The 24,143-nt window shown below is 44.4% G+C and overlaps 2 protein-coding genes across 5 annotated transcripts in view; one reads left to right on the top strand and one right to left on the bottom strand.

Annotated features, from left to right (window-relative positions):
* The window catches only part of mroh1 (maestro heat-like repeat family member 1), a 40,738-nt gene extending 27,459 nt beyond the window's left edge, over positions 1 to 13,279 (bottom strand). For 3 of the 4 annotated variants that reach the window (XM_071396131.1, XM_071396133.1, XM_071396134.1), the window contains exons 1-17: positions 12,982 to 13,279; positions 12,135 to 12,246; positions 11,821 to 11,966; positions 10,757 to 10,888; positions 10,330 to 10,492; positions 10,008 to 10,106; positions 8,693 to 8,844; positions 7,286 to 7,426; positions 7,076 to 7,168; positions 6,521 to 6,599; positions 5,349 to 5,462; positions 3,238 to 3,311; positions 2,761 to 2,883; positions 2,489 to 2,599; positions 1,456 to 1,600; positions 778 to 818; positions 456 to 597 (exon numbers count right to left, since the gene is read on the bottom strand). In XM_071396131.1, the coding sequence (XP_071252232.1) occupies positions 456 to 597; positions 778 to 818; positions 1,456 to 1,600; positions 2,489 to 2,599; positions 2,761 to 2,883; positions 3,238 to 3,311; positions 5,349 to 5,462; positions 6,521 to 6,599; positions 7,076 to 7,168; positions 7,286 to 7,426; positions 8,693 to 8,844; positions 10,008 to 10,106; positions 10,330 to 10,492; positions 10,757 to 10,888; positions 11,821 to 11,966; positions 12,135 to 12,156 (1,777 nt within the window). In that variant the 5' untranslated portion in view covers positions 12,157 to 12,246; positions 12,982 to 13,279. The remainder of the gene's footprint in view (positions 1 to 455; positions 598 to 777; positions 819 to 1,455; positions 1,601 to 2,488; positions 2,600 to 2,760; positions 2,884 to 3,237; positions 3,312 to 5,348; positions 5,463 to 6,520; positions 6,600 to 7,075; positions 7,169 to 7,285; positions 7,427 to 8,692; positions 8,845 to 10,007; positions 10,107 to 10,329; positions 10,493 to 10,756; positions 10,889 to 11,820; positions 11,967 to 12,134; positions 12,247 to 12,981) is intronic. The other variant, XM_071396132.1, reaches the window with a different exon arrangement.
* A 977-nt stretch (positions 13,280 to 14,256) lies between these two features.
* Positions 14,257 to 22,864, top strand: LOC139572546 (uncharacterized). The gene is made up of 2 exons (XM_071395257.1): positions 14,257 to 14,350; positions 21,501 to 22,864. The coding sequence occupies exons 1-2, from the start codon at positions 14,257 to 14,259 to the stop codon at positions 22,862 to 22,864; spliced, it is 1,458 nt and encodes a 485-aa protein (XP_071251358.1).
* Positions 22,865 to 24,143: the final 1,279 nt, after the last annotated feature.

Here is a 24,143-nt window from a genome sequence, read left to right as displayed (position 1 = left end):
TGTATTTTATGATGGAAATATGAAAATGGCCCACAGCAACAAAAAAAAAGAAGTTATATCTCCCAAAAAATATATATATAGCCAATAAAATATTGTCTTTAAAATTGTGAATCACTTATAACGTCCCTTAACTGCAGCTGTTGTGGTAGAAGCATGCGTGTTTATTGATGTCAGTCTCAGTAGAATACATGGAGGAAAAACTATTTTCAACCACTGACATTAAAATGAGGTTCAAACAGCCTCCTAAGCTGTCAATACTGCAGCAGCAATAAAAGCCCCCAGAGTTATTTCTGCTTTGGAGAGAGAGAAATGAGCCCCAAATGGCACCCTATTCAGTGCACTACTTTTGACCAGGGCCCATAGGCACTACATAGGGAATAGGGTGCCATTTGACAAATAGACATTGCTCACTACAGGTTATAAGACTCTGGGGTCATTGAGTTGAGTTCCTTTACCTTCCAGGTAGCTGAGGAGAGCAGGGATCTCCTTCTCCCAGAGTGTCTCAGCGTTGGGGTGGATATTAGGACTTATAACGTTCAGTAGAGACAAAGACGGTGCACCATGGCCACGACTCCGGAACGGGAACGAACCATTCACCTGAGACACACACACACACACCCCGACTTACAGGTAAGACAAAGACATAGCCTAGCTATTACTGGAGACACTGATCATAGTTCATGAGGGTTTAAATCAAGTTCCAGTTTTATAACACCCACATAGCAAACTGAAATCCATGAGCATTCAAGTGGCATGTCATTAGGGTTTCATACTCACCAAGAGCCGCACCATCAGTATATGTGGAGAGGGAAGATTAACTGAATTAGAAAGAAGAAACAGATGAGAATAAACAAGGTTGATAGCAGACTAAGCATTATAATGAATGACTGAATGATTAACTGGCCAGGCTCATACTTCTCCCCACAAAGAGTTCAGCTTAATGATTGAAACAATGACCTTACAGTTCAGGACCCAGGCGATGCTAGTGCTTTATTTAGTGATAAATGTGGCTTCTCATTCAGCTAATCAGAACCAGACACTCTGGTCTGTCTGGCCTCTAAGAACCGACCAACGGCCCTTTAATGAGAACAAAATGGCTGTATAAAATACAGTTTCAACAAAGAAAAAAAAAAAGAAATCCCAATCCCAAAGAAGTGCTGACGAGGAGTGGGCCCGGGCTGCGACCATCTCGTTTACATTAAAGGGCCTGTGTGCCGAATCCCAATACGGAAACGCCAGACTGACTCGGTGAGTGGAAAAGGGAGGGAGGAAAAGACTTCATCTCATTGGTCAGATCACCCCGGCTCATCGTGATGACATAATGGCTTGTTAATATGAATGTAATGTACTGTGTATGAATCTACTGTAAATGTCTACCAGGGAGGATGGGATAGAAAAAATACATTTCTGTTGCACACCTAGTAAATGGAGCTCCTTCTTCTAAAAGACACCTACCTTGCTCGTTGAAGTCGATGTTGAAGTTGGGCTCCTGGGAGGCTCTCTTCTTGGTTCCCAGCAGCGTGAGGCTCTTACAGAGCGGTGTGGTGGCGTTGGAGTACTGACCTGGGGTCAGGTAGTACAGCAGCATGGGCCACAGGACCTGAAGAGACAGACAGAGGATCACTGTTAGGTAGTACAACATGGACCACAGCACCTGAAGACAGACATAGACAGTCAGGTAGTACAGCATGGAACACAGCACCTGCCACAGGGAGATAGATGTACAGTAATATCACAACATTGAGTTCGCCTGGTGCAATTGAACCAATAGAATAGTCACAAAATTTGAAACCAAGAGCTTTAGGCATGCTAAATCAAACCCAGAGCTTTAGGCATGCTAAATCAAACCCAGAGCTCTAGACATGCTAAATCAAACCTAGAGCTATAAATCAAACAAAATATTTAATGTATGATTTGAACCCAATTCTGCAGAGATTTAATCCCATGAAGGCATGGTAAATCATTGTTCTCTTCAGTCTCTGTCAATGCCTTGTCTCATAGCTTCCAGTGGGAAGTAATACAAGAGACATGTCATCTCAGAGAGTGTTGATGTTGGGAACCGCAAAGGAACAAGTAACTAAGAGCAGAGTGATTGGCTGTAAAACAGACAGGGTGATGCCGTCTTGGGATGTGAGCCGTTTTTCCTCTCAAGACATCTGATGATAGTTCATACTCTCCTGACTGAGCTTCTTTACACAAAACTCCATATTATAGCAATTCCACCCTCAGCCTCTTCTCATAAACAGTATTATGTTGTGTTAAGTGTGACTTGGCTTCGATGTATTCAAAAGCCGTTTTTACAGCAGGAACAAACATTAAAATGTCATTTGTTCACTGCCTCTATACCTGAAACGATTTCATGAACTACAAAATATATGTTTGTGCATAAATATGCTGATCAGATAAAATGTTAATGTGAGAAGAAAACAGGTGATATATTGCCTGCCTGCCGAGAGAGAGGATTCTTATCTCCATGCAGTAGACTCACGTCAGTCAGGCGTCCCACGGTCGTAGTGAAGAGGTGAAGTGTGTTGTCACACATGCTCCGCAGCGCCTCATTGGTCACTTCCTCCGGGTCACTGGGGCGCTGGCCTGGACGCTGCAACAGACCAAACACACACACAGTTCTTTAGAAACACACGGACCACCATATACAAGTCAGAGAGCAGTTAACTGATCCACCATCTACAATGTCATGCTAATCCCTCGCCACGGATAATGTCTTAAGACCAAAAGGGATTGTAGATATGACAGACGTACATAGTAGGTGTCGGGGAGAGCACAGTGTTGGATGATAAACTTGACCAGCAGCTCTCCTCCCTCCAGCTCCAGGTAACCATGGTGAGCCATGGCACTGATCACCTGGACAACCCTCTTCTTCACCTGCAGGGGGCAACGATAGACCGAGGTCAGAGGTCAAGCAAAACACTAATACAACACAACAATAATAAAAAAAAATGTAGTGCCGGTTTCCCTGATTAAGCATATGTTTGTACTAACAGACAAGTTCAATGGAGATTATAGCCTATTGAAAGTGATTTTCAAACCAGGACCAGATTTAATCCATGTCTGGGAAATTGGCCCATAATGTGTGATATGTTTCCCAATGGAAAATGTGTTTGTTTTTTTACAGCACATGGGTCATTGAAACTGTTTGTTTTTATTTTCTATGCCTTTTAGGAGAGAAAACTGTGCCAAATTGTAACAGTTTAATATTTACACATGTCATGAGGTTACCTTATTGCTGTGGTCAGCCAGTGGTTGTCTGATGCTGGCCAGGATGAGAAGCTTCTTCGACTCCATAATGGATGCTAGATCACAGACAGAAAGCCTTGAGTAACATCATGAGGTCATTTCATATTAAACAAGTCCTTTGTATGTACCAGTGACGCTTTCAAATCCAGAGAACAGGGTCAAATAACACTAGAACTGCTAAAGTAGTCATTTTGACTGTTCATGAATGTATTTTATTACTCTGCCATTTAAGTCATGTCCCCCCCCCCTCCGTCCTTGACCTGCCTTAAATAAGTCTATATAGAAAGACACTGTGGTTGTTAGAATCTTAATATCACAAACAGAACTGGAGTTTTAGGAGAGCATTTCATTATTTGAATGGTTTTACACCATAAATTGGTGTGGATGTTTTTGATCAGATGACACGGCTGTACTCTGAAAGGAGCCACCCTCCGCTGGCCTGTTGCTGTGTTCTACAACATGCTTGACTTGGCTGCTGTCAACACACACGTGTTGTTCAAGAAGTGCATGAACAACACCATGCCCAGGAGAGACTTCATCATGAGTCTGGCATATGGGCTACCTGAGAGACATATGAGAGTCAAGGCAGCAGCAAAGATGCCCCGTGAGCCTTTACACGAGGCAAATTGCACACAGCTCCCAGGGAGGAGACGGATGCACAAAGAACAGAACCCAGGACACCTGTGTCCCCTGCAAGTGACGTGGTTGTGGGAAGTGTGTCGAGCAAGTAAAAGTGGTGAAGATGTGTGTCGACTGTTAGGACAAGGGATAACCGCTAAATGAAATCCAACTGATGCCATTATGTGAAGCACACCATGTACAGTGGCTTGGGGGAAAAAAATTCAGAACCCTTGACTTTTTCCACATTTTGTTGTTACAGCCCTATCCTAAAATGTATTAGTTTTTTCCCCCTCATCAATCTACACACAATACCTCATAATGACAAAGCAAAAACAGGTTTAGACATTTTTGCTAATTTATCAAAATAGTATTCAGACCCTTTACTCAGTACTTTGTTAAAGCACCTTTGGCAGCAATTACAGCCTCGAGTCTTCTTGGGTCTGACGCAGCAAGCTTGGCACACTTGTATTTGGGAACTTTCTCTCATTCTTCTCTGCAGATCCTCTCAAGCTCTGACAGGTTGGATGGGGAGCATTGCTGCACAGCTATCTCTCCAGAAATGTTCGATCAGGTTCAAGTCCAGGCTCTGGCTGGGCCACTCAAGGACATTCAAAGACTTGTCCCTTAGCCACTCCTGCGTTGTCTTGGCTGTGTGCTTAGGGACATTGTCCTGTTGGAAGGTGAACCTTCGCCCCAGTCTGAGGTTCTGACTGCTCAGGAGCATGTTATCATCAATGATTTCTCTGTACTTTTCGCCGTTCATCTTTGTCTCGATATTGACTAGTATCCCAGTCCCTGCTCCTGAAAAACACCCACAAGGCATGATGCTGCCACCACCATAGGGATGATGCCAGGTTTCCTCCAGATGTGACACTTGGCATTCAGGCCAAAGAGTTCAATCTTGCTTTCATCAGACCAGAGAATCTTGTTTCGCATGGTCTGAGAATCTTTAGGTGCCTTTTAGGAAGGAAAAGCAGCCAACAAGTGCCCAGTATATGTGGGAAACCTTCAAGACTATTGGAACAGCATTCCAGGTGAAGCTGGTTGAGAGAATGCCAAGAGTGTGCAAAGCTGTTATCAAGGCAAAGGGTGGCTACTTTGAAGATTCTAAAATGTAAACTATATTTTGATTTGTTTAACACTTTTTTGGTTACTATATGATTCCATATGTGTTATTTCATAGTTTTGATGTCTTCACTATTATTCTACAATATAGAAAATTGTAAAATAAAGAAAAACCCTTGAATGAGTAGGTGTGTCCAAACTTTTGACTGGTACTGTATATATTGTAGTAAATTAGTAGTGTCTATATGTATACTGTAGTAGTGAGTAGTAACTATAGGCATGGAGAAGTTAGTAGTAGTGCCTATATATATACTGTATTAGTTTGTAGTAGTGTCTATATATACACTGCAGTAAGTGCCTCCTGTCCTGTGCAGACAGGCCCGAGCCAGACTAACTAACAGTCTTACTGGAGGAGTTGATGAGGTGTCGGAGCACAGCCAGGGAGCCCATGCGGATCCTCTCATTACTGTTCTCCAGTTTCTGAAGCACAAACATGACCAGCCGGTCTGGGAAGGTGTTGGCTGAGGAGGAAGGAAGGAAGCGTATGGCACAGAGTCAGACCACTGTTTAAAGTTTAAACACATTTACCTCTGAGTGAAGTCACACCATCTAAGATCTAAATCATGGATTATCTCATTACAGGTGGACATGGTGTCCATCATGTAGTTTCTCTGCAGCACCCCCGAGTTCTAGAATAACAAAGACCTTGTTCACAATGGCACCCTATTCCCTTTATAGTGCACTACTTTTGACCAGGGCCTATTGGGCCCATAGGGTTCTGGTCAGAAGTAGTGCACTATATAGAGAGTAGGGTGCCACTTGAGACAGTCTTGTATTGGTTGAAGAGGGAAAACAGCCTGGAACTCTGAACATGGTATATAGGCCTAGTACCGTACTATCTATATAGGTAACAGAACCAATTAACTCTATATATTCTACAATTCCATGATAATTTTATATTATACAATGTGAAGGCAATTACCCAGATTTGGGAAGAAAAAAGAAGATTTTTTTATATATATATATATATATATATATAGATATAGGCCCAGATATAGGCCCAGATATAGGCCCAGATATAGGCCCAGATATAGGCCCAGACAGTAATATTTAGATGCAAGCACACAGAATGCTCACACAGTCCAAACTGTGATGACCAGCCCCTCAAAATCCTTCTACACATTGCAGCCAATAGGGCTTCAAGCCAAATCCCATAGGTTGGAAGAGCAGTGCAGACAGACATGTGGCATATTGCTGCAGCAGCAGTGTCTGTGTGGCAGGGGGACTGTTGCTTAAATCCCTCCCATCCCCAACAGGCAGCAAATTACTACTGGATTACAACTCCACACACTGGTCCACTGACTGGTCTAACAAAGACCAGGTCAAGGGGCCTGTTCTAGAACCCAGTAGAAATAGATTGGGTAGAACTGTTGAGATTTCCTTATTCTACATGACATCGTGTGAATTCTATTCAATGCATTTGTATCTGTAACATTTACTTAAATGACTACAACCCTGACCTCAATGCAATAAACCCAGAGACCAAAACAAACCGATTATTGAAGAACACAAAACCAACCTAGAATGCTGAAGCATCTCAATACCTCGTTGTGATTTTTCACCGTCACTGCGTTGCTGTAGTCAACAGGTGCACAAACCTGGAGGCGCAAAATGAGAATTACTGTACCTGTAGGTACATAAACTATTATTCATACAAATCAACCAATCCATATTGAAAAGTAAGTTTGTTCTCGATTCAAATCGAATTGATGTTGATCTAAGTGCAATCAAACCAATGCATCGAGGACATTTCAAAGTCGCATAGGGTGAGTCACAAACCATGTGACTACAACAGGAAGTGATTTATTATGTATCCTGTTATAGAGGAACCTTAGTCAGTCTCTAGTATTACTAGCTATGCTAAATAAAGAAAAACATAATATTGACATTGCGCAAACAGCCCAGGCGGAGTGACAAGAAGCTTTGTGTGTTCAATGAAGTACTTTCAAATCAAATGTTATTAGTTACATCAACAGTTTACAGCATGTGTAAAAGGTGCAGTGAAATGCTTGCATGCTAGCTCCCTCTACATTGCATTGTACTGTGCCATCAGGGGACTGTCACTTTGCCGCACCTGCTGGTTTAGAGTAGTGAGCAGGCTGTCGATCTGCGTCTCCAGAACTCTGCTGCCCATGTTCACAGAAGCATCCAGAACTTGACACAGGCTCTGCAGGGGAGGTGAAAACAACATGAGCTGATTAGTGAGCAGACCTCTGGGTGCCTCACATACAGCACTTTATTCCCTGTATAGAACACCAGCGGTGGTCATTAGAGGCCGACCTACCTTACTGATGACGTAATGCTCCGTGTTCTTCTTGTACAGGGAGAGGATTGTGGGAATGAGTTTGGGAAGCTGCTCCTCCAGTTTATCATGAGCCATCAGGTGACTCATGGATCCCACTGCTTCTGCCACTGTCAGTCGTAGCTACAGCCCCAGCCAGAGAGAGAGAGAGAGAAACACCACAGTTAGTCGTAGCTACAGCCCCAGCCAGGGAGAGAGAGAGAAACACCACAGTTACTCGTAGCTACAGCCCCAGCCAGGGAGAGAGAGAGAGAAACACCACAGTTACTCGTAGCTACAGCCCCAGCCAGGGAGAGAGAGAGAAACACCACAGTTAGTCGTAGCTACAGCCCCAGCCAGGGAGAGAGAGAGAGAAACACCACAGTTAGTCGTAGCTACAGCCCCAGCCAGGGAGAGAGAGAGAGAAACACCACAGTTAGTCGTAGCTACAGCCCCAGCCAGGGAGAGAGAGAGAAACACCACAGTTAGTCGTAGCTACAGCCCCAGCCAGGGAGAGAGAGAAACACCACACTAGGACTGCATCCCAAATGGCACCCTATTTTCTACAGTGTACTATTTTTGACCAGATATAGCAGCATCAGGTTTGACCAGAACCCTATGAACCCTAAGGGTCCTGGTCAGAAGTAGTGCACTACTCTATAGGGAAGGGGTGTCAAACTCTTCCCACAGAGAGCCTAGCGTCTGCGGGTTTTTGGTTTTTCCTCTCAAGACCTAGACAGCCAGGTTTGTTGTTTACTACTAATTAGTGACCTTAATTCATCAATTAAGTACAAGGGAGGAGCGAAACCCAGCAGACACTCGGCGCGCCACGGAATTAGTTTGACACGTGATTTAGGGAATACGATGCCATTTGGGACACAGAAATCACTGGAAAAAGATTAAATCAACAGAGTCCACATCTAACTGAAGCAGAAATCTGTTTACCAATGCAGAGACGGGGAGTCATCTTACTTTTGGCATTCTCAAAAATAAAGAGAGCAGCAGTTATGCTGCAGTTGCTCTGTGGCTAATCATTTCAGAACCAAAATGGAGGAATACAGAGTTTATGACCAGATTACAGATAAGGGACTATTTGTTTTCCCACAAGCCTAGACCAACCTGTACTGTGGTTATGTCCTCTACTCAGAAACCACAAGAAAACCCTTCTGCATAACCTTGCTGAGAATTAACCAGGCAAATATGTCCAGGAAACTCTCCTAAATGTCTTTATTCATCTGATATCAGTCATTGACCTGACTGTGGACCTCTCTCCTCCCTTCCCTATAAATACCAGCACACAGTCTAAGGGGTTGCGTTCATCAAGACATCCCTACAACAGAGGGACCGTTGAGACAGAAATGTAATTAGGAGAAATTGGTTTCCTGCTTCTCTTAATGTAATGTGGTGTACCTTGGATTCCCTGCTCTGGAGCCAGCTGCAGTAGAGGATGTCGTAGGCTGCGTAGATCTCGCTGGAGAACGTATCCTTTCTCACCGTCGGGTCGGGAGCTTTGTCCAGGTTGGCTAGGTACTCCAGGATACTCTCACTGAAGTGGGACAGAGCTGGGAGAAGGAAGGTCTATAAACTGGGTCTGGTAACGCATGTTTAACCATGTACAATAATAATATATAACGCTACAGTATGTTGGATATAGTGCATCTAGTCCTACCAGAGGAGAACAGCTACAGTATGTTGGATATAGTGCATCTAGTCCTACCAGAGGAGAACAGCTACAGTATGTTGGATATAGTGCATCTAGTCCTACCAGAGGAGAACAGCTACAGTATGTTGGATATAGTGCATCTAGTCCTACCAGAGGAGAACAGCTACAGTATGTTGGATATAGTGCATCTAGTCCTACCAGAGGAGAACAGCTACAGTATGTTGGATATAGTGCATCTAGTCCTACCAGAAGAGAACAGCTACAGTATGTTGGATATAGTGCATCTAGTCCTACCAGAGGAGAACAGCTACAGTATGTTGGATATAGTGCATCTAGTCCTACCAGAGGAGAACAGCTACAGTATGTTGGATATAGTGCATCTAGTCCTACCAGAGGAGAACAGCTACAGTATGTTGGATATAGTGCATCTAGTCCTACCAGAGGAGAACAGCTACAGTATGTTGGATATAGTGCATCTAGTCCTACCAGAGGAGAACAGCTACAGTATGTTGGATATAGTGCATCTAGTCCTACCAGAGGAGAACAGCTACAGTATGTTGGATATAGTGCATCTAGTCCTACCAGAGGAGAACAGCTACAGTATGTTGGATATAGTGCATCTAGTCCTACCAGAGGAGAACAGCTACAGTATGTTGGATATAGTGCATCTAGTCCTACCAGAGGAGAACAGCTACAGTATGTTGGATATAGTGCATCTAGTCCTACCAGAGGAGAACAGCTACAGTATGTTGGATATAGTGCATCTAGTCCTACCAGAGGAGAACAGCTACAGTATGTTGGATATAGTGCATCTAGTCCTACCAGAGGAGAACAGCTACAGTATGTTGGATATAGTGCATCTAGTCCTACCAGAGGAGAACAGCTACAGTATGTTGGATATAGTGCATCTAGTCCTACCAGAGGAGAACAGCTACAGTATGTTGGATATAGTGCATCTAGTCCTACCAGAGGAGAACAGCTACAGTATGTTGGATATAGTGCATCTAGTCCTACCAGAGGAGAACAGCTACAGTATGTTGGATATAGTGCATCTAGTCCTACCAGAGGAGAACACCCACTTCATGTTGTCCTGCTTGGCCACGCCCAGCATTGGGAGCATGGTGCCCAAGATGGCATTGAGAAACGGCACCATACCATAAACTGTCAACAAAAGAAAGATTAGACATGAGACTCTACCTCGATTACAATGGCAAGAGATCTCTAAGCAATTTGAAAACACTGAGGGGGATAGTCTTTGTAAAAAGACAAACAAATGCTTCTCGGAAGCGAGGTGACAGGACATAAAAGATACATGTTAGCAGCCTAAGTATTTAGACAGCTCTATACAGTGCGCTTGACACCATTGTGTCTGGTGTTAGCCTACCATTGGATTCAGAGAGGCTTGCTAATGTTTGGACCACAAAAAAATGAGGCAGGATCCCTGGTTGGAACTTGCTGAGGATTTCCTCCATGATGTCATTGATGTACTTGTTTCCCACAGCAACCAGAATATTGCTGGCTGCCTGTTGCCAATCAGGTACAACATCCTGTAAAAACATGAAAACTGAGCTGTTGACTCAAACCCTAGGCCATACTTTTTGTATTTACATGAAAACAAACAGATACTATTCATGTGTTCAGATTGATGCAATGGCCTCAATGTTAGAACAAAGTATAACCACTGATAAATCAAGTACATTCTCAGAAGAATAACTAGATTACACGTAATATTATGCTAAAAGCAGAGAAATTGAATGACCAACTTTGTATTTCAGATGAGACCAAATAACAATCATCAGAAACAATCTAACCTTTGATCGGGTCATTTCATCGGAGGCCAAAGAAATTATGCTTTTGATTTTCGGGTAACTGATATCGTCTATCTTGGTCTTCACAATCAGCTCAATCGTCTGCAGTATGACAACTCTGTGCCCAATGACAAGCTGCAGGAAAATACATATACATTGTAATTCACTTCAAAACACAGGCCTTAAGTCTACATGCATTAATGTCAACACAGTGGCCTGTATTAAAAGTCTCTCCCATACAGTACATTTCATCATCTCTTTTGTATTCATATCGTTGGAGAAGCGCATGCAGAGTCCCAGTCAACAGAGAAGTGATGATAAGGTCTCCAGCTTCTGGTAGGATGCGTGTTATTTCTTCATGTTAGAACATCCACATCCTAATGCAATCTTTTATTATTTATTATTGTTGTTGCACTGTCGAGAAGGAACCTGCAAGTAAGCATTTCATTGGACGATGTATACCATGCGTATCCCATGCAAACGACTAAAAAAACTCAAAACCTTCTCTCCAGCATTGTGTGGAAATCTGCAGCACAGAGCAGAATTGGTGCTGTCTGAAATTGCCCTTGCATCAGAGGGTTATGGTCACACATAGTACAGTAGCCTTCTCATATCCATGAACCCTTTCACTGTCACACCTCCACTTCCCATGTTCTGAGAGTGAAAGTTACATCAGGGATGGTGACAGGACAGATAAATGTCTGAAAGTAAGAGGAATGACACCTCTAAAACAGAACTAGAAACCTATGCTGTTATTCAAGTACAATGGAAACATATGACTGCTACAGTAGGTTTTTAACATCAGGCTTGTATTACAATTTTCTTGGGTCTTGGTAGTAAGAAGATTATATTAATATTGTTAACATAGAGCAATGTTTACGTAGGCCAGCATTGAGCACCACCTACCTCAACACAAATACAGACACAGACAGCCTACAAACATGGGCCACATCAAGTTCAGCATAAATTGCTAAGGAGACTGGGGACTTTCTATTACAGTGTTCCAGTCTCTGCTCCACACAGTAGCCAATCAACAGTAAGTGGCAGTAGTAGTGGTGGTGTCTGACCTTGGGGTGCTTGACCAGGTAGTCCTGGCACATGGACAGGACCTTGTTAGGCTGCTGCTTCCCCAGGGTCAGTATGGACTTCCTGACCTGCTCCCTGACCACTGGGTCCTTATCATTGGCTGAATCGAGCAGGGCCAGGGTCACCTCTGACGGGGAGAGAAGACATGGAGGAGTGAGAGAATACAGAATAGACATGGAGGAGTGAGACAAATGAGAGACCTGGGGTCTATTCATACCACCAAACAGCATGCAAGGGATAGCCAATATCAAAAGAAGTAATGGCATATGGACACAATTATGAAGAGGTCACTCACGCTCCACATCTGACTCCTCCATAGTGCCTGTCTGAAGGCTGGGCCTGTAGATATTTAGGATTTCATTTGGTGGTCAGAAAGGGTTAAAACTTGTTCATCTGGTTTCACCACACTGCAAAGAGAGAAAACATGCATGTTTGACATGTCAAAGAATGTAGTCTATGGTAATAGTCGGGCGAATGGAGAACACCAACACAATGTGATTGGTTTTCATGTGCTTAAAACGGTGCTATCTCCAATATATTCTCACTGGCGATGATGTGCAGTAACATCATGACTAGCTCACATTACTTATGTGGCAACTAAGACTAGTGCAATTAGCCACATGACATGTCCTATGCTGGATACGAACAAAGAGTTGCAACAGACCGTTGCCGTGCATGACAAAGTAAATCAACTGTTAACTAGCTGTCAAATCATAACGAGCCTGAACCTGAAAACAGTCAGAGAGAAGTGCAGCACTTCCTTCTCAGACCAAGACTTGTTTTTCTTGGTTGGGATATTACGTAGCTAAGTTAGCTATTCCACATGTTCTGCGCTGGTAAGTGGTTAATAGTATGGTTGTTGTCAATATACTATAATTGAATGTGAATACATGAAGTGTCATCGACCTACATTGTCTATTGCTACAGGTGACAACAAGCTAGCTCTGTTTCGGACTGAGACAGAAGGGCAAGCTCTGTAACAGAGCTAGCTAGCGGTCACCTGTAACAATAGACAATGGGGTCGATGACATTTCACGTATTCAATTCTAGTATATTGACAACATCCATACTGTTAACCGCATACCAGAGGCGAACACGTGGAATGATGAGCGTCGTTAAATGCAGCAAAGTAGGCTCCCCACCTTTCGAACAGCCCGTCTGACAGGCTAGCTTGATGTTAACTAACAAGCTAGCAAGCTAGCTAACGTTACACACAAATGCAAGTATGAATCTCCTCACGCGCAGTAATCCAGTGAAGATGCGATGTATATTGTCCGATACTTGGCTGACTAACTGTCTTCCACTGTGATATTGTATTTTTCCTCAATATAAAGAGAGCGACTTGTTAGCATCCAGTAGCTAGATTAGCTCTATGCCACGGCAACGCATCGCACGCAGGTAAACACCCCTAATCATGTGCGTCGAGTCAGTGTGGGCGTGACTTTGACAGGCGTTCAGCTGATTGAATGATTTTGATGCATGTGATAGATCACTGACTGGATATCACGAGGTACGTGAGATATCACTTTTCTGTAACTTTTGCAACTTTATAGCCATAGGAAAATAATGTGTTTTTGTGTCATGCATCATGACTTGAAATACTTTGACAATGTGGACTGGATACATCACAATATCTATGTTTTTATATTTAATTTCTATTTTCTATCCAACAATTACAGCAATATTAGCCATATTACTGCGATCATGTGGTGACCAACCAGCAAGTCTCTTCACTGACATTTTCTACCTCTCCCTGTCCGAGTCTGTAATATCAACATGTTTTAAGCAAACCACCATAGTGCCTGTGCCCAAGAACACTAAGGTAACCTGCCTAAATGACTACCAATCCGTAGCACTCAAGTCTGTAGGGTCATGGCTTACATCAACACAATCATCCCAGAAACCCTAGACCCACTCCAATTTGCATACTGCCCCAACAGATCCACAGATGATGCAGTCTCTATTGCACTCCACACTGCCCTTTCCCACCTGGACAAAAGGAACACCTATGTGAGAATGCTATTCATTGACTACAGCTCAGCGTTCAACACCATAGTGCCCTCAAAGCTCATCAATAAGCTAAGGACCCTGGGACTAAACACCTCCCTCTGCAACTGGATTCTGGACTTCCTGACGGGCCGCCCCCATGTGGTAAGGGTAGGTACAACACATCCGCCACGCTGATCCTCAACACAGGGGCCCCTCAAGGGTGTGTGCTCAGCCCCCTCCTGTACTCCCTGTTCACTCATGACTGCATGGCCACGCACGACTCCAACACCATTAAATTTGCCGATGACACAACAGTGGTAGGCCTGATCACCTACAACAACGAGACAGCCTATAGGGAGAAGGTCAGAGACCTGGCTGTGTGGTGCCAGGACAACAACCTCTCCCTCAATGTGATCAAGACAAAGGAGATGATTGTGGACTACAAGAAAAAGAGGACCGAGCACGCCCGCCTTCTCTTCGACAGGGCTGCAGTGGAGCAGGTTGAGAGCTTCAAGTTCCTTGGTGTCCACATCACCAACAAACTAACATGGTCCAAGCACACTATGACAGTCGTGAAGCGGGCACGACAAAACCTATTCCCCCTCAGGAGACTGAAAAGATCTGGCATGGGTCCTCAGATCCTCAAAAGGTTATACAGCTGCACCATCGAGAGCATCCTGACTGGTTGCATCACTGCCTGGTATGGCAACTGCTCGGCCTCCGACCGCAAGGCACTACAGAGGGTAGTGTGAGCGGCCCAGTACATCACTGGGGCCAAGCTTCCTGCCATCCAGGACCTCTATACCAGGCGGTGTCAGAGGAAGGCCCTAGAAATTGTCAAAGACTCCAGCCACCCTAGTCATAGACTGTTCTCTCTGCTACCACACGGCAAGCTGTACCGGAGCGCCAAGTCTAGGTCCAAGAAGATTCTAAACAGCTTCTACCCCCAAGCCATAAGACTCCTGAACATCTAGTTAAATGGCTACCCAGACTATTCACATTGCCCCCCCTCCCCACACCACTGCCACTCCCTGTTGTCATCTATGCATAGTCACTTTAATTAACTCTACCTGCATGTACATACTACCTCAACTAACCGGTGCCCCCGCACATTGACTCTGTACCGGCACCCCCCTGTATATATTGTTATTTTTTACTGCTCCTCTTTAGTTACTTGTTACTTTTATCTCTTATTCTTATCTGTATTTTTTAAAACTGCACTGTTGGTTAGGGGCTCGTAAGTAAGCATTTCACTGTAAGGTCTCTACACCTGTTGTATTTGGCGCATGTGACTAATAAAATTAGATTTGATTAGATATTTTATTTGATTTTATTACACAGGACGTTGGTGTCAGAATAACGGGCTCGTGGTAATGGCTGGAGCAGAATAGGTGGAATAGTATCAAATACATCAAATCCTTGGTTTCCATTTGGTTCCAGCCATTGTTATGACCCGTCCTCCCCTCAGCAGCCTACTGTACCATCTTGGCTATTTGACATCTCTTGCTGATGGTAATAACATTAACAACAAGCCACTGGGTCTTGGACAAAACCTAGAAAACTGCACTAGGGGGAGCCAGTCAGTTGGACTAGGCTCCTATATTTACCTGCTTCCAGTGCACTCCAGCGAGAGGCCTAGGCATGTACTGTACCATTACCGTCACCTGCAAAAACACCAGCACAACCTGACAAATGTTTTCAATAAGCTCTTAGTGATGACAACATCAGCACCACTCTTCAAATTGAAAAGATCATGGCATCATGGTCGCTCCAAGAGAAGATAGGGGGGAAAAACATGGTTTATGGTCAAGGAAATTTGCATCCAAGTTAGGCTGATAAATAGTCAAGGCATAGCCTAACGACATTCTGTGGAACTCATAATGAAACCGCCATTCTTTCTTGAAGCCTTTGGAAATTGGAGAGGCAGATCAATCTAGGGCTTCATTATGAGTGTAGTGAATCACATTTGCCTCTGTTCAAGGTGCAATGCCATATCTATCAAGATAAAATCTTGCTATACTCATGGTGAATTAACACAACTTACTTCCTCTCTTTCTCAACTATTAGGGATCCGTCCTCAATGGCACCCTATTCCCATTATCCCCTCTATTCCCCATAGGGCTCTGGTAAAAAGTAGTGCACTATATAGGGGGTAGGAGGCCCTTTGGGATGCTCAGTCAAGATAAAGACATGAATCACATTGTTTTATGCATGGTGAATGTATGAACACAACTTACTTCCTCTCTTTCTCAACTATTAGTGCATTTGAAGTCAAACAGGACGCATGTGATATTACATCCTATGACTTCTTCTATTCAATGTGGCACAAGTCTATCATAATAATCCATCAGCATGAACTAAACCCAACCCAACAATTTACTGGGGGGGACTGGTCCAACTCAAGGTGTCATTGATGAAAATTCACCCCTCTCCCCAAAGTTATAAATATTTTCACATGACCCTCCCCTTGTATTGTAAAATAAATTGAACACCCTCCCCCCTCATAAAATTGACTCAAAATAATGTTTACGACCACAAATAACAATAACTGTAGCGACCCTGTGTTTATAACCGTGGATATCGACTTTGCCAATTCAGCATGCTATTGTGATACAGTCGATGCCACGCAGGGATACGGGCCAGAAGGTTTAGTGTTCGCCGACCACCACAGACGAGCTCACTCTCCCTGCCTATTTCATTACACTACGATCAGAGCCAGCAGCAGACAATGATCAGCTAGGGGGAAATTAGATTTTCAACATTTTGATGCCATATTTATAATTATATAAAATAAATGCAATGAACTTTCCACAAAACAGGTTTCTGTGCTAATGCACCACACAACCAATAAACAAAGCATACCATCTTCAGGCACTTCAATATCATGGTTTGCATTTTCAACACCACAATAAATTGACTATTCATACTGTAGATATGTCAATCTCTACAAACAGAGATACATCCCTCCCTACCATGTAGACTTACTCAGTATCAAAGGCTTGTCTTCACAATCTACGAATGTCATTAAACTTTTTGCAACAGATGTCTCGTTCCATTCATCAACTGGCTGCTGCACAGTTTGGATTGATTGATTGATTGATTTTATTTCTCAGGTAAAAAAAAAAATATTTATTCTAAAATGGATTAAATAAATAAAAGATCCTCAGCAATCTACACACAATACCCCATAATGACAATGCAAAAATAGTATTATTTTAATATTTTGTTAATTTATAAAAAAATAAAAAAACTGAAATATCACATTTCCATAAATATTCAGACCCTTTACACAGTAAGCATCGAGTCTTCTTGGGTCTGACTCTACAAACTTGGCACAGCTGTATTTGGGGAGTTTCTCCCATTCTTCTCTGCAGATCCTCTCAAGCTCTGTCAGGGAGTTTGATGGGGAGCATTGCTGCACAGCTATTTTCAGGTCTCTCCAGAGATGTTCGATCGGGTTCAAGCACAGGCTCTGGCTGGGCCACTCAAGGACATTCAGAGACTTGTCCCGAAGCCACTCCTGTGTTGTCTTGGCTGTGTGCTTAGGGTCATTGTCCTGTTGGAAGGTGAACCTTCGCCCCAGTCTGAGATCCTGGGCTCTCTGGAGCAGGTTATCATCAAGGATCTCGCTGTACTTTGCTCCGTTCATCTTTGCCTCGATTCTGACTAGTCTCCCAGTCCCTGCTGCTGAAAAACATCCCCACAGCATGCTACCACCATGCGCTTAACCATAGGGATGGTGCCAGGTTTCATCCAGACGTGACGCTTGGTTTCATCAGACCATCAATCTTGGTTTCATCACACCAGAGAATCTTGTTTCTCATTGTCTGAGTCATTAGGTGCCTTTTGGCAAACTCCAAGTGGGCTGTCATGTGCCTTTTACTGAGGAGTGGCTTCCGTCTCGCCACTCTACCATAAAGGCCTGATTGGTGGAGTGCTGCAGAGATGGTTGTCCTTCTATAAAGTTGTCCCATCTCCACAAAGGAACTCTAGAGCTCTGTCAGAGTGACCATCAGGTTCTTGGTCAAATCCCTGATCAAGGCCTTTCTCCACCGATTGCTCAGTTTGGCCGTGTGGCCAGATCTAGGAAGAGTCTTGGTGGTTCCAAACATCTTCCATTTAAGAATGATGGAGGCCACTGTGTTGTTGGGGACCTTCAATGCTGCAGAAATGTTTTGGTCCCTTCCCCAGATCTGTGTCTCAACACAATCCTGTCTCGGAGCTCTACGGACAATTCCTTAGACCTCATGGCTTAGTTTTTGCTCTGTGAACTGTGAACTGTGGGACCTTATATAGATAGGTGTGTGTCTTTCTAAATCATGTCCAATCAACTGAATTTACCACAGGTGGACTCCAATGAAGTTGTAGAAACATCTCAAGGAGGATCAATGTAAACCGGATGCACCTGAGCTCAATTTCGAGTCTCAGAGCAAAGGGTATGTAAATAAGGTATTTCTGTTTTCGCTTTGTCATTATGGGGTATTGTGTGTAGATTACTGAGGATGTTTTAAAATGTAATTAATTTTAGAATAAGGCGGTAACATAACAAAATGTGGAAAAAGTCAATGGGTTTGAATATTTTTCGAAGGGACTAACTCTGGTAGGCTTGAAACAGTCTTCCTCACCTCAAGTTCAACTGTCGGAGTCAGTTGGAGTGACGGGGCGCACTGCCTTCATATCGTAGACCTGCAGTAGCTAAAGCTTAGTAATAGCCACACCATAACAAACCTTCACAACTGTTTCTAAACTTTATTAGGGTAATATCAAAAGTAAGTCAAGCCATTGTTAATAGGGAAAATACGAGCAGAAGAGCAAATGTAAACCCGGGAAAACTACACAACCCTCCCCTATGCCCCCCAAAAACTACACAACCCCCCCCAATTGTGCCCCCCCCCAAAACTACACAACCCCCCCAATTGTGCTCCCCAAAAACTACACAACCCTCCCCTGTGCCCCCCCAAAAACTACACAACCCTCCCCTGTGCCCCCCCAAAAACTACACAACCCTCCCCTGTGCCCCCCCAAAAACTACACAACCCTCCCCTGTGCCCCCCCAAAAACTACACAACCCTCCCCTGTGCCCCCCAAAAACTACACAACCCCCCCAATTGTGCCCCCCCCAAAACTACACAACCCCCCCAATTGTGCCCCCCCAAAACTACACAACCCCCCCAATTGTGCCCCCCCAAAACTACACAACCCTCCCCTGTGCCCCCCAAAAACCACACTACCCCCCCAATTGTGCCCCCCAAAACTACACAACCCTCCCCTGTGCCCCCCAAAAACCACACTACCCTCCCCTGTGCCCCCCAAAAACCACACTACCCTCCCTAAAGCAAAGAAAACACTTTGACAACCCTCCCCTATTTTGGACCACCCCTCCTCCCAGTCAATTTGGCATGAAAGTATTTTGTCTGATGTTTGTAGTAAAATATTGTGTTTGAATGCTGTCTAATGAGCTAGTTTAGGACATGAAGTTGTAGTCTCTGTGTGGATAGAGGCTTTGTTTGTCATTTGTATGGGAATTTATTTTCTTTTTTATAAACCACAAATAATTGTTTTCTGAAACAGTGCAGCTGTAGTAACAGGCCCAGACTGTATTTCTTGATATTTAAACTTCATTACACAAATTGTATATTGAAATGAGGCACTTGTTAAATGAATGTGTCAAATCCAAGTCCCACTCCAAATTTACAGGAAATATTTGTCTGGGACTGGTAGTACGTACGTACGTGTGTGTGTGTGTGTGTGTGTGTGTGTGTGTGTGTGTGTGTGTGTGTGTGTGTGTGTGTGTGTGTGTGTGTGTGTGTGTGTGTGTGTGTGTGTGTGTGTGTGTGTGTGTGTGTGTGTGTGTGTGTGTGTGTGTGTGTGAGACTGCCAGGGGCACTGAGCTGTCACTCTAAGCAACCTAAGCAAACATCTAAATAGCCATGATTTGGTAGGTGCAGAGTGAATACGGATATTTCAAGAGTGATGGACATGAATCAGATATGAAATAAAATGTCAAAGCATTACTTTGACATTTTATTTATACATTTTCCAATACCACATTGCTTACTTAAAGGTTTACATTTGCCAGCTAGTTAAATAATATCCTACATTCAAACATTTGCTATAGCTTAAAGTCAGTATAAACAATGAGGGTGAGAGGCCCATTAGGAAACCAGCCATGGCTAAAGCTCAATAACTCTCCGTTAAATATCGCTGCATCTGTTGATTTGGGGAGACGACTGTTTATAAAACTCTGCATTTTCACGGCTCCAAGTCCGTTAGCTCCCCGAGCCAAAATGAATGGTCTCTCCTGGCGGCCCAGTCTATCCTCCTGAGTTTTAACACAGTCCATAATGACAAGTTTAAGGAGACAGACGAGACGGAACGGAGGTTTAGACTTTTATTAAACAACATTAAACAAATTACAGGCCAACAGGCATATCAACCCTGTGACCAATTTGAATTAGGAATGCAAAGCATTGAGACAATTTGGCCCTGTCCATAGTCCATATGGGGACTGCATTGACAACCATGAACGTAAATCAATGTGATCCCTGGTTGCCATGGAGGTTCAGCCCGTTGAATAGTTATAGAACTGGTTAGTACAATAAACACAACTCTGTCCCTCATTCTCAACAAACTAACGCCTCTGAAGGAAAACCAATCACCTGATGAAATAAGGGCCTAGTTTGAGCGTTGTTGAATCTATTTTCCCCACTACTGAACATTTACCTTGGCTTGACAGTTGTGGGAGAAAGTTCATTCACTCTGATGAGGGGAAAAATTTGCTTTTTCAGTTATTCAGGTATTTTTAAACTGTAACAGGTTTAGTCAAGTTTTGCACAACTATGACAAACCAAACTGTGAAAGTGTTGTTTTATGAAACCACGATCTATAGTTCAAACATAATGTTATCATATGAGTGAAACATTGTCACCTACTGTATTTCACCCTAAAAACAGAGTTACCAGGTACGCTCTTGGTAAAAAAAAAAGGTGTTATATAGAGCCTATAAGGGTTTTCTGCTGTCCCCATAGGAGAACCCTTTGAAGAACCATTTTTGGTTCCAGGTAGACCCTTTTTGGTTCCAGGTAGAACCCTTCTGAGTTCCATGTAGAACTGTTTCCACAGAGGGTTCTACATGGAACCCAAAAGAGTTTTACGTTGAACCAAAAAGGGTTCTCCTATGGGGCCCCTTTTCTCCTTCAGAGTGTACAGTGAAGGGCTCTCAGGGTGTTTTGCACTAGGTCAAACAGTCTGTATATATGACTCTGGGTCAAACTTGTTGAAATCATTTAAAACCACCTAAGCTATATGTACCAGTTAAACAAATCTTTATGCCCCTCAGGCAAGTACCTCACCCTCTTCGTTAATATTTTCATATTCAATAAAATGAGGGTGTTTAAAGCTCAATAATACAAAGGTTAGGCACAGGCCAAAGCCCTTAAGTCCGGGTCCACCCCTACATGGCTTAGACTGGGGGAGTGTTCCAAATGGCACCCTATTCCCGATATAGTGCACTAGTTTTGACCCGCGCTCTGTTCTAACGTAGTGCACTATATAGGGTAAAGGGTGCCATTTGTGACGTAACCAGTGGAACATACACTGTTTATTCAGCTGAAGTCATGGAGCAGAGCAGCTCACAGCCCAAAGCACCCCAACACCCTCTCCCTCCATCCAGCCCACAGCACCCCAACACCCTCTCCCTCCATCCAGCCCACAGCACCCCAACACCCTCTCCTCCATCCAGCCCACAGCACCCCAACACCCTCTCCCTCCATCCAGCCCACAGCACCCCAACACCCTCTCCCTCCATCCAGCCCACAGCACCCCAACACCCTCTCCCTCCATCCAGCCCACAGCACCCCAACACCCTCTCCCTCCATCCAGCCCACAGCACCCCAACACCCTCTCCCTCCATCCAGCCCACAGCACCCCAACACCCTCTCCCTCCATCCAGCCCACAGCACCCCAACACCCTCTCCCTCCATCCAGCCCACAGCACCCCAACACCCTCTCCCTCCATCCAGCCCACAGCACCCCAACACCCTCTCCCTCTATCCAGCCCACAGCACCCCAACACCCTCTCCCTCCATCCAGCCCACAGCACCCCAACACCCTCTCCCTCCATCCAGCCCACAGCACCCCAACACCCTCTCCCTCCATCCAGCCCACAGCACCCCAACACCCTCTCCCTCCATCCAGCCCATAGCACCCCAACACCTTCTCCCTCCATCCAGCCCACAGCACCCCAACACCCTCTCCCTCCATCCAGCCCACAGCACCCCAACACCCTCTCCCTCCATCCAGCCCAAAGCACCCCAACACCCCCTCCCTCCATCCAGCCCACAGCACCCCAACACCTTCTCCCTCCATCCAGCCCACAGCACCCCAACACCCTCTCCCTCCATCCAGCCCACAGCACCCCAACACCCTCTCCCTCCATCCAGCCCACAGCATCCCAACACCCTCTCCCTCCATCAAGCCCACAGCACCCCAACACCCTCTCCCTCCATCCAGCCCACAGCACCCCAACACGCTCTCCCTCCATCCAGCCCACAGCACCCCAACACCCCCTCCCTCCCTCCATCCAGCCCACAGCACCCCAACACCCTCTCCCTCCATCCAGCCCACAGCACCCCAACACCCTCTCCCTCCATCCAGCCCACAGCACCCCAACACCCTCTCCCTCCATCAAGCCCACAGCACCCCAACACCCTCTCCCTCCATCAAGCCCACAGCACCCCAACACCCTCTCCCTCCATCCAGCCCACAGCACCCCAACACCCTCTCCCTCCATCCAGCCCACAGCACCCCAACACCCTCTCCCTCCATCCAGCCCACAGCACCCCAACACCCTCTCCCTCCATCCAGCCCACAGCACCCCAACACCCTCTCCCTCCATCCAGCCCACAGCACCCCAACACCCTCTCCCTCTATCCAGCCCACAGCACCCCAACACCCTCTCCCTCCATCCAGCCCACAGAGACTGATTGTATCATCTGTAAGAATCTGAAAGGATCTCGTATTGAGGTGAACTTTTGACCCTCTTCCCCTGGTGTAACGTTGCTGAAATGTCCTGCAGCTCTATGGTTATCGGTGGTGGTTTTCTGAGTTTGAAGGGCAGACATGGTGAGAGAAGTCATGCAGACATGTCTCCCTCATGTGGAACATCACCAAAACCATGGTAGAAATAGATAAATATCACCATCTACTCTCCTTGGCAAATGACAGATTACATTCTACTCCTCTTTCATTTCTTTCACACTACTTAGTTTCTTACCTTTCTGTCGCTGAAAATATCTAATTCACTTACAGTTGAGCTTCTGTTACTATTCTTATCGACTTATACTCTCTCTCTCTCTCTCTCTCTCTCTCTCTCTCTCTCTCTCTCTCTCTCTCTCTCTCTCTCTCTCTCTCTCTCTCTCTCTCTCTCTCTCTCTCTCTCTCTCCAATTTGATGGCTGGAAATTTCACTTCATCAGCACTGTCTACTTTGGATCTTTCCAAATCTGTTGAGTTTCTCCTAAATCTTACTTGCGTAAATATTGCTTCTTGGCTGCAGGTTTGGTGCTCACAAACAGATTTACTCTCATCAATAATTATTCAGCCTAATATGAGGATATAAAAACATTCCTACTTCTAAGGAAATGGAACCAGAAGAGAAGGAATGGACAGATCTCCATTGAATAATTATCCAATCAAAACGAGGAGTGGTTTTAATGTATTTTTTATTTTGGTAAAGTATGATACAATAGCGGGGGGAATGGCTCTATTGTTTTATTTTGGTGACGTATGATATAATAGAGGGGGAATGGCTCTATTGTTTTATTTTGGTGAAGTATGATATACTAGCGAGGGGAATGGCTCTATTGTTTTATTTTGGTGAAGTATGATGTAATAGAGGGGGAATGGCTCTATTGTTTTATTTTGGTAAAGTATGATACAATAGAGGGGGAATGGCTCTATTGTTTTATTTTGGTAAATTATGATATAATAGGGGGGAGTAATGGCTCTATTGTTTTATTTTGGCGAAGTATGATATAATAGAGGGGGAATGGCTCTATTGTTTTATTTTGGTAAAGTATGATATAATAGAGGGGGAATGGCTCTATTGTTTTATTTTGGTGAAGTATGATATAATAGGGGGGAGGAATGGCTCTATTGTTTTATTTTGGTAAATTATGATATAATAGGGGGGAGTAATGGCTCTATTGTTTTATTTTGGCGAAGTATGATATAATAGAGGGGGAATGGCTCTATTGTTTTATTTTGGTAAAGTATGATACAATAGAGGGGGAATGGCTCTATTGTTTTATTTTGGT

Source organism: Salvelinus alpinus, chromosome 4, assembly GCF_045679555.1.
Source record: "Salvelinus alpinus chromosome 4, SLU_Salpinus.1, whole genome shotgun sequence".
In the NCBI taxonomy this organism is placed as follows: domain Eukaryota; kingdom Metazoa; phylum Chordata; class Actinopteri; order Salmoniformes; family Salmonidae; genus Salvelinus; species Salvelinus alpinus.
Note: the sequence above shows the minus strand (reverse complement) of the source record. Positions and strands in the feature narration are given on the sequence as shown.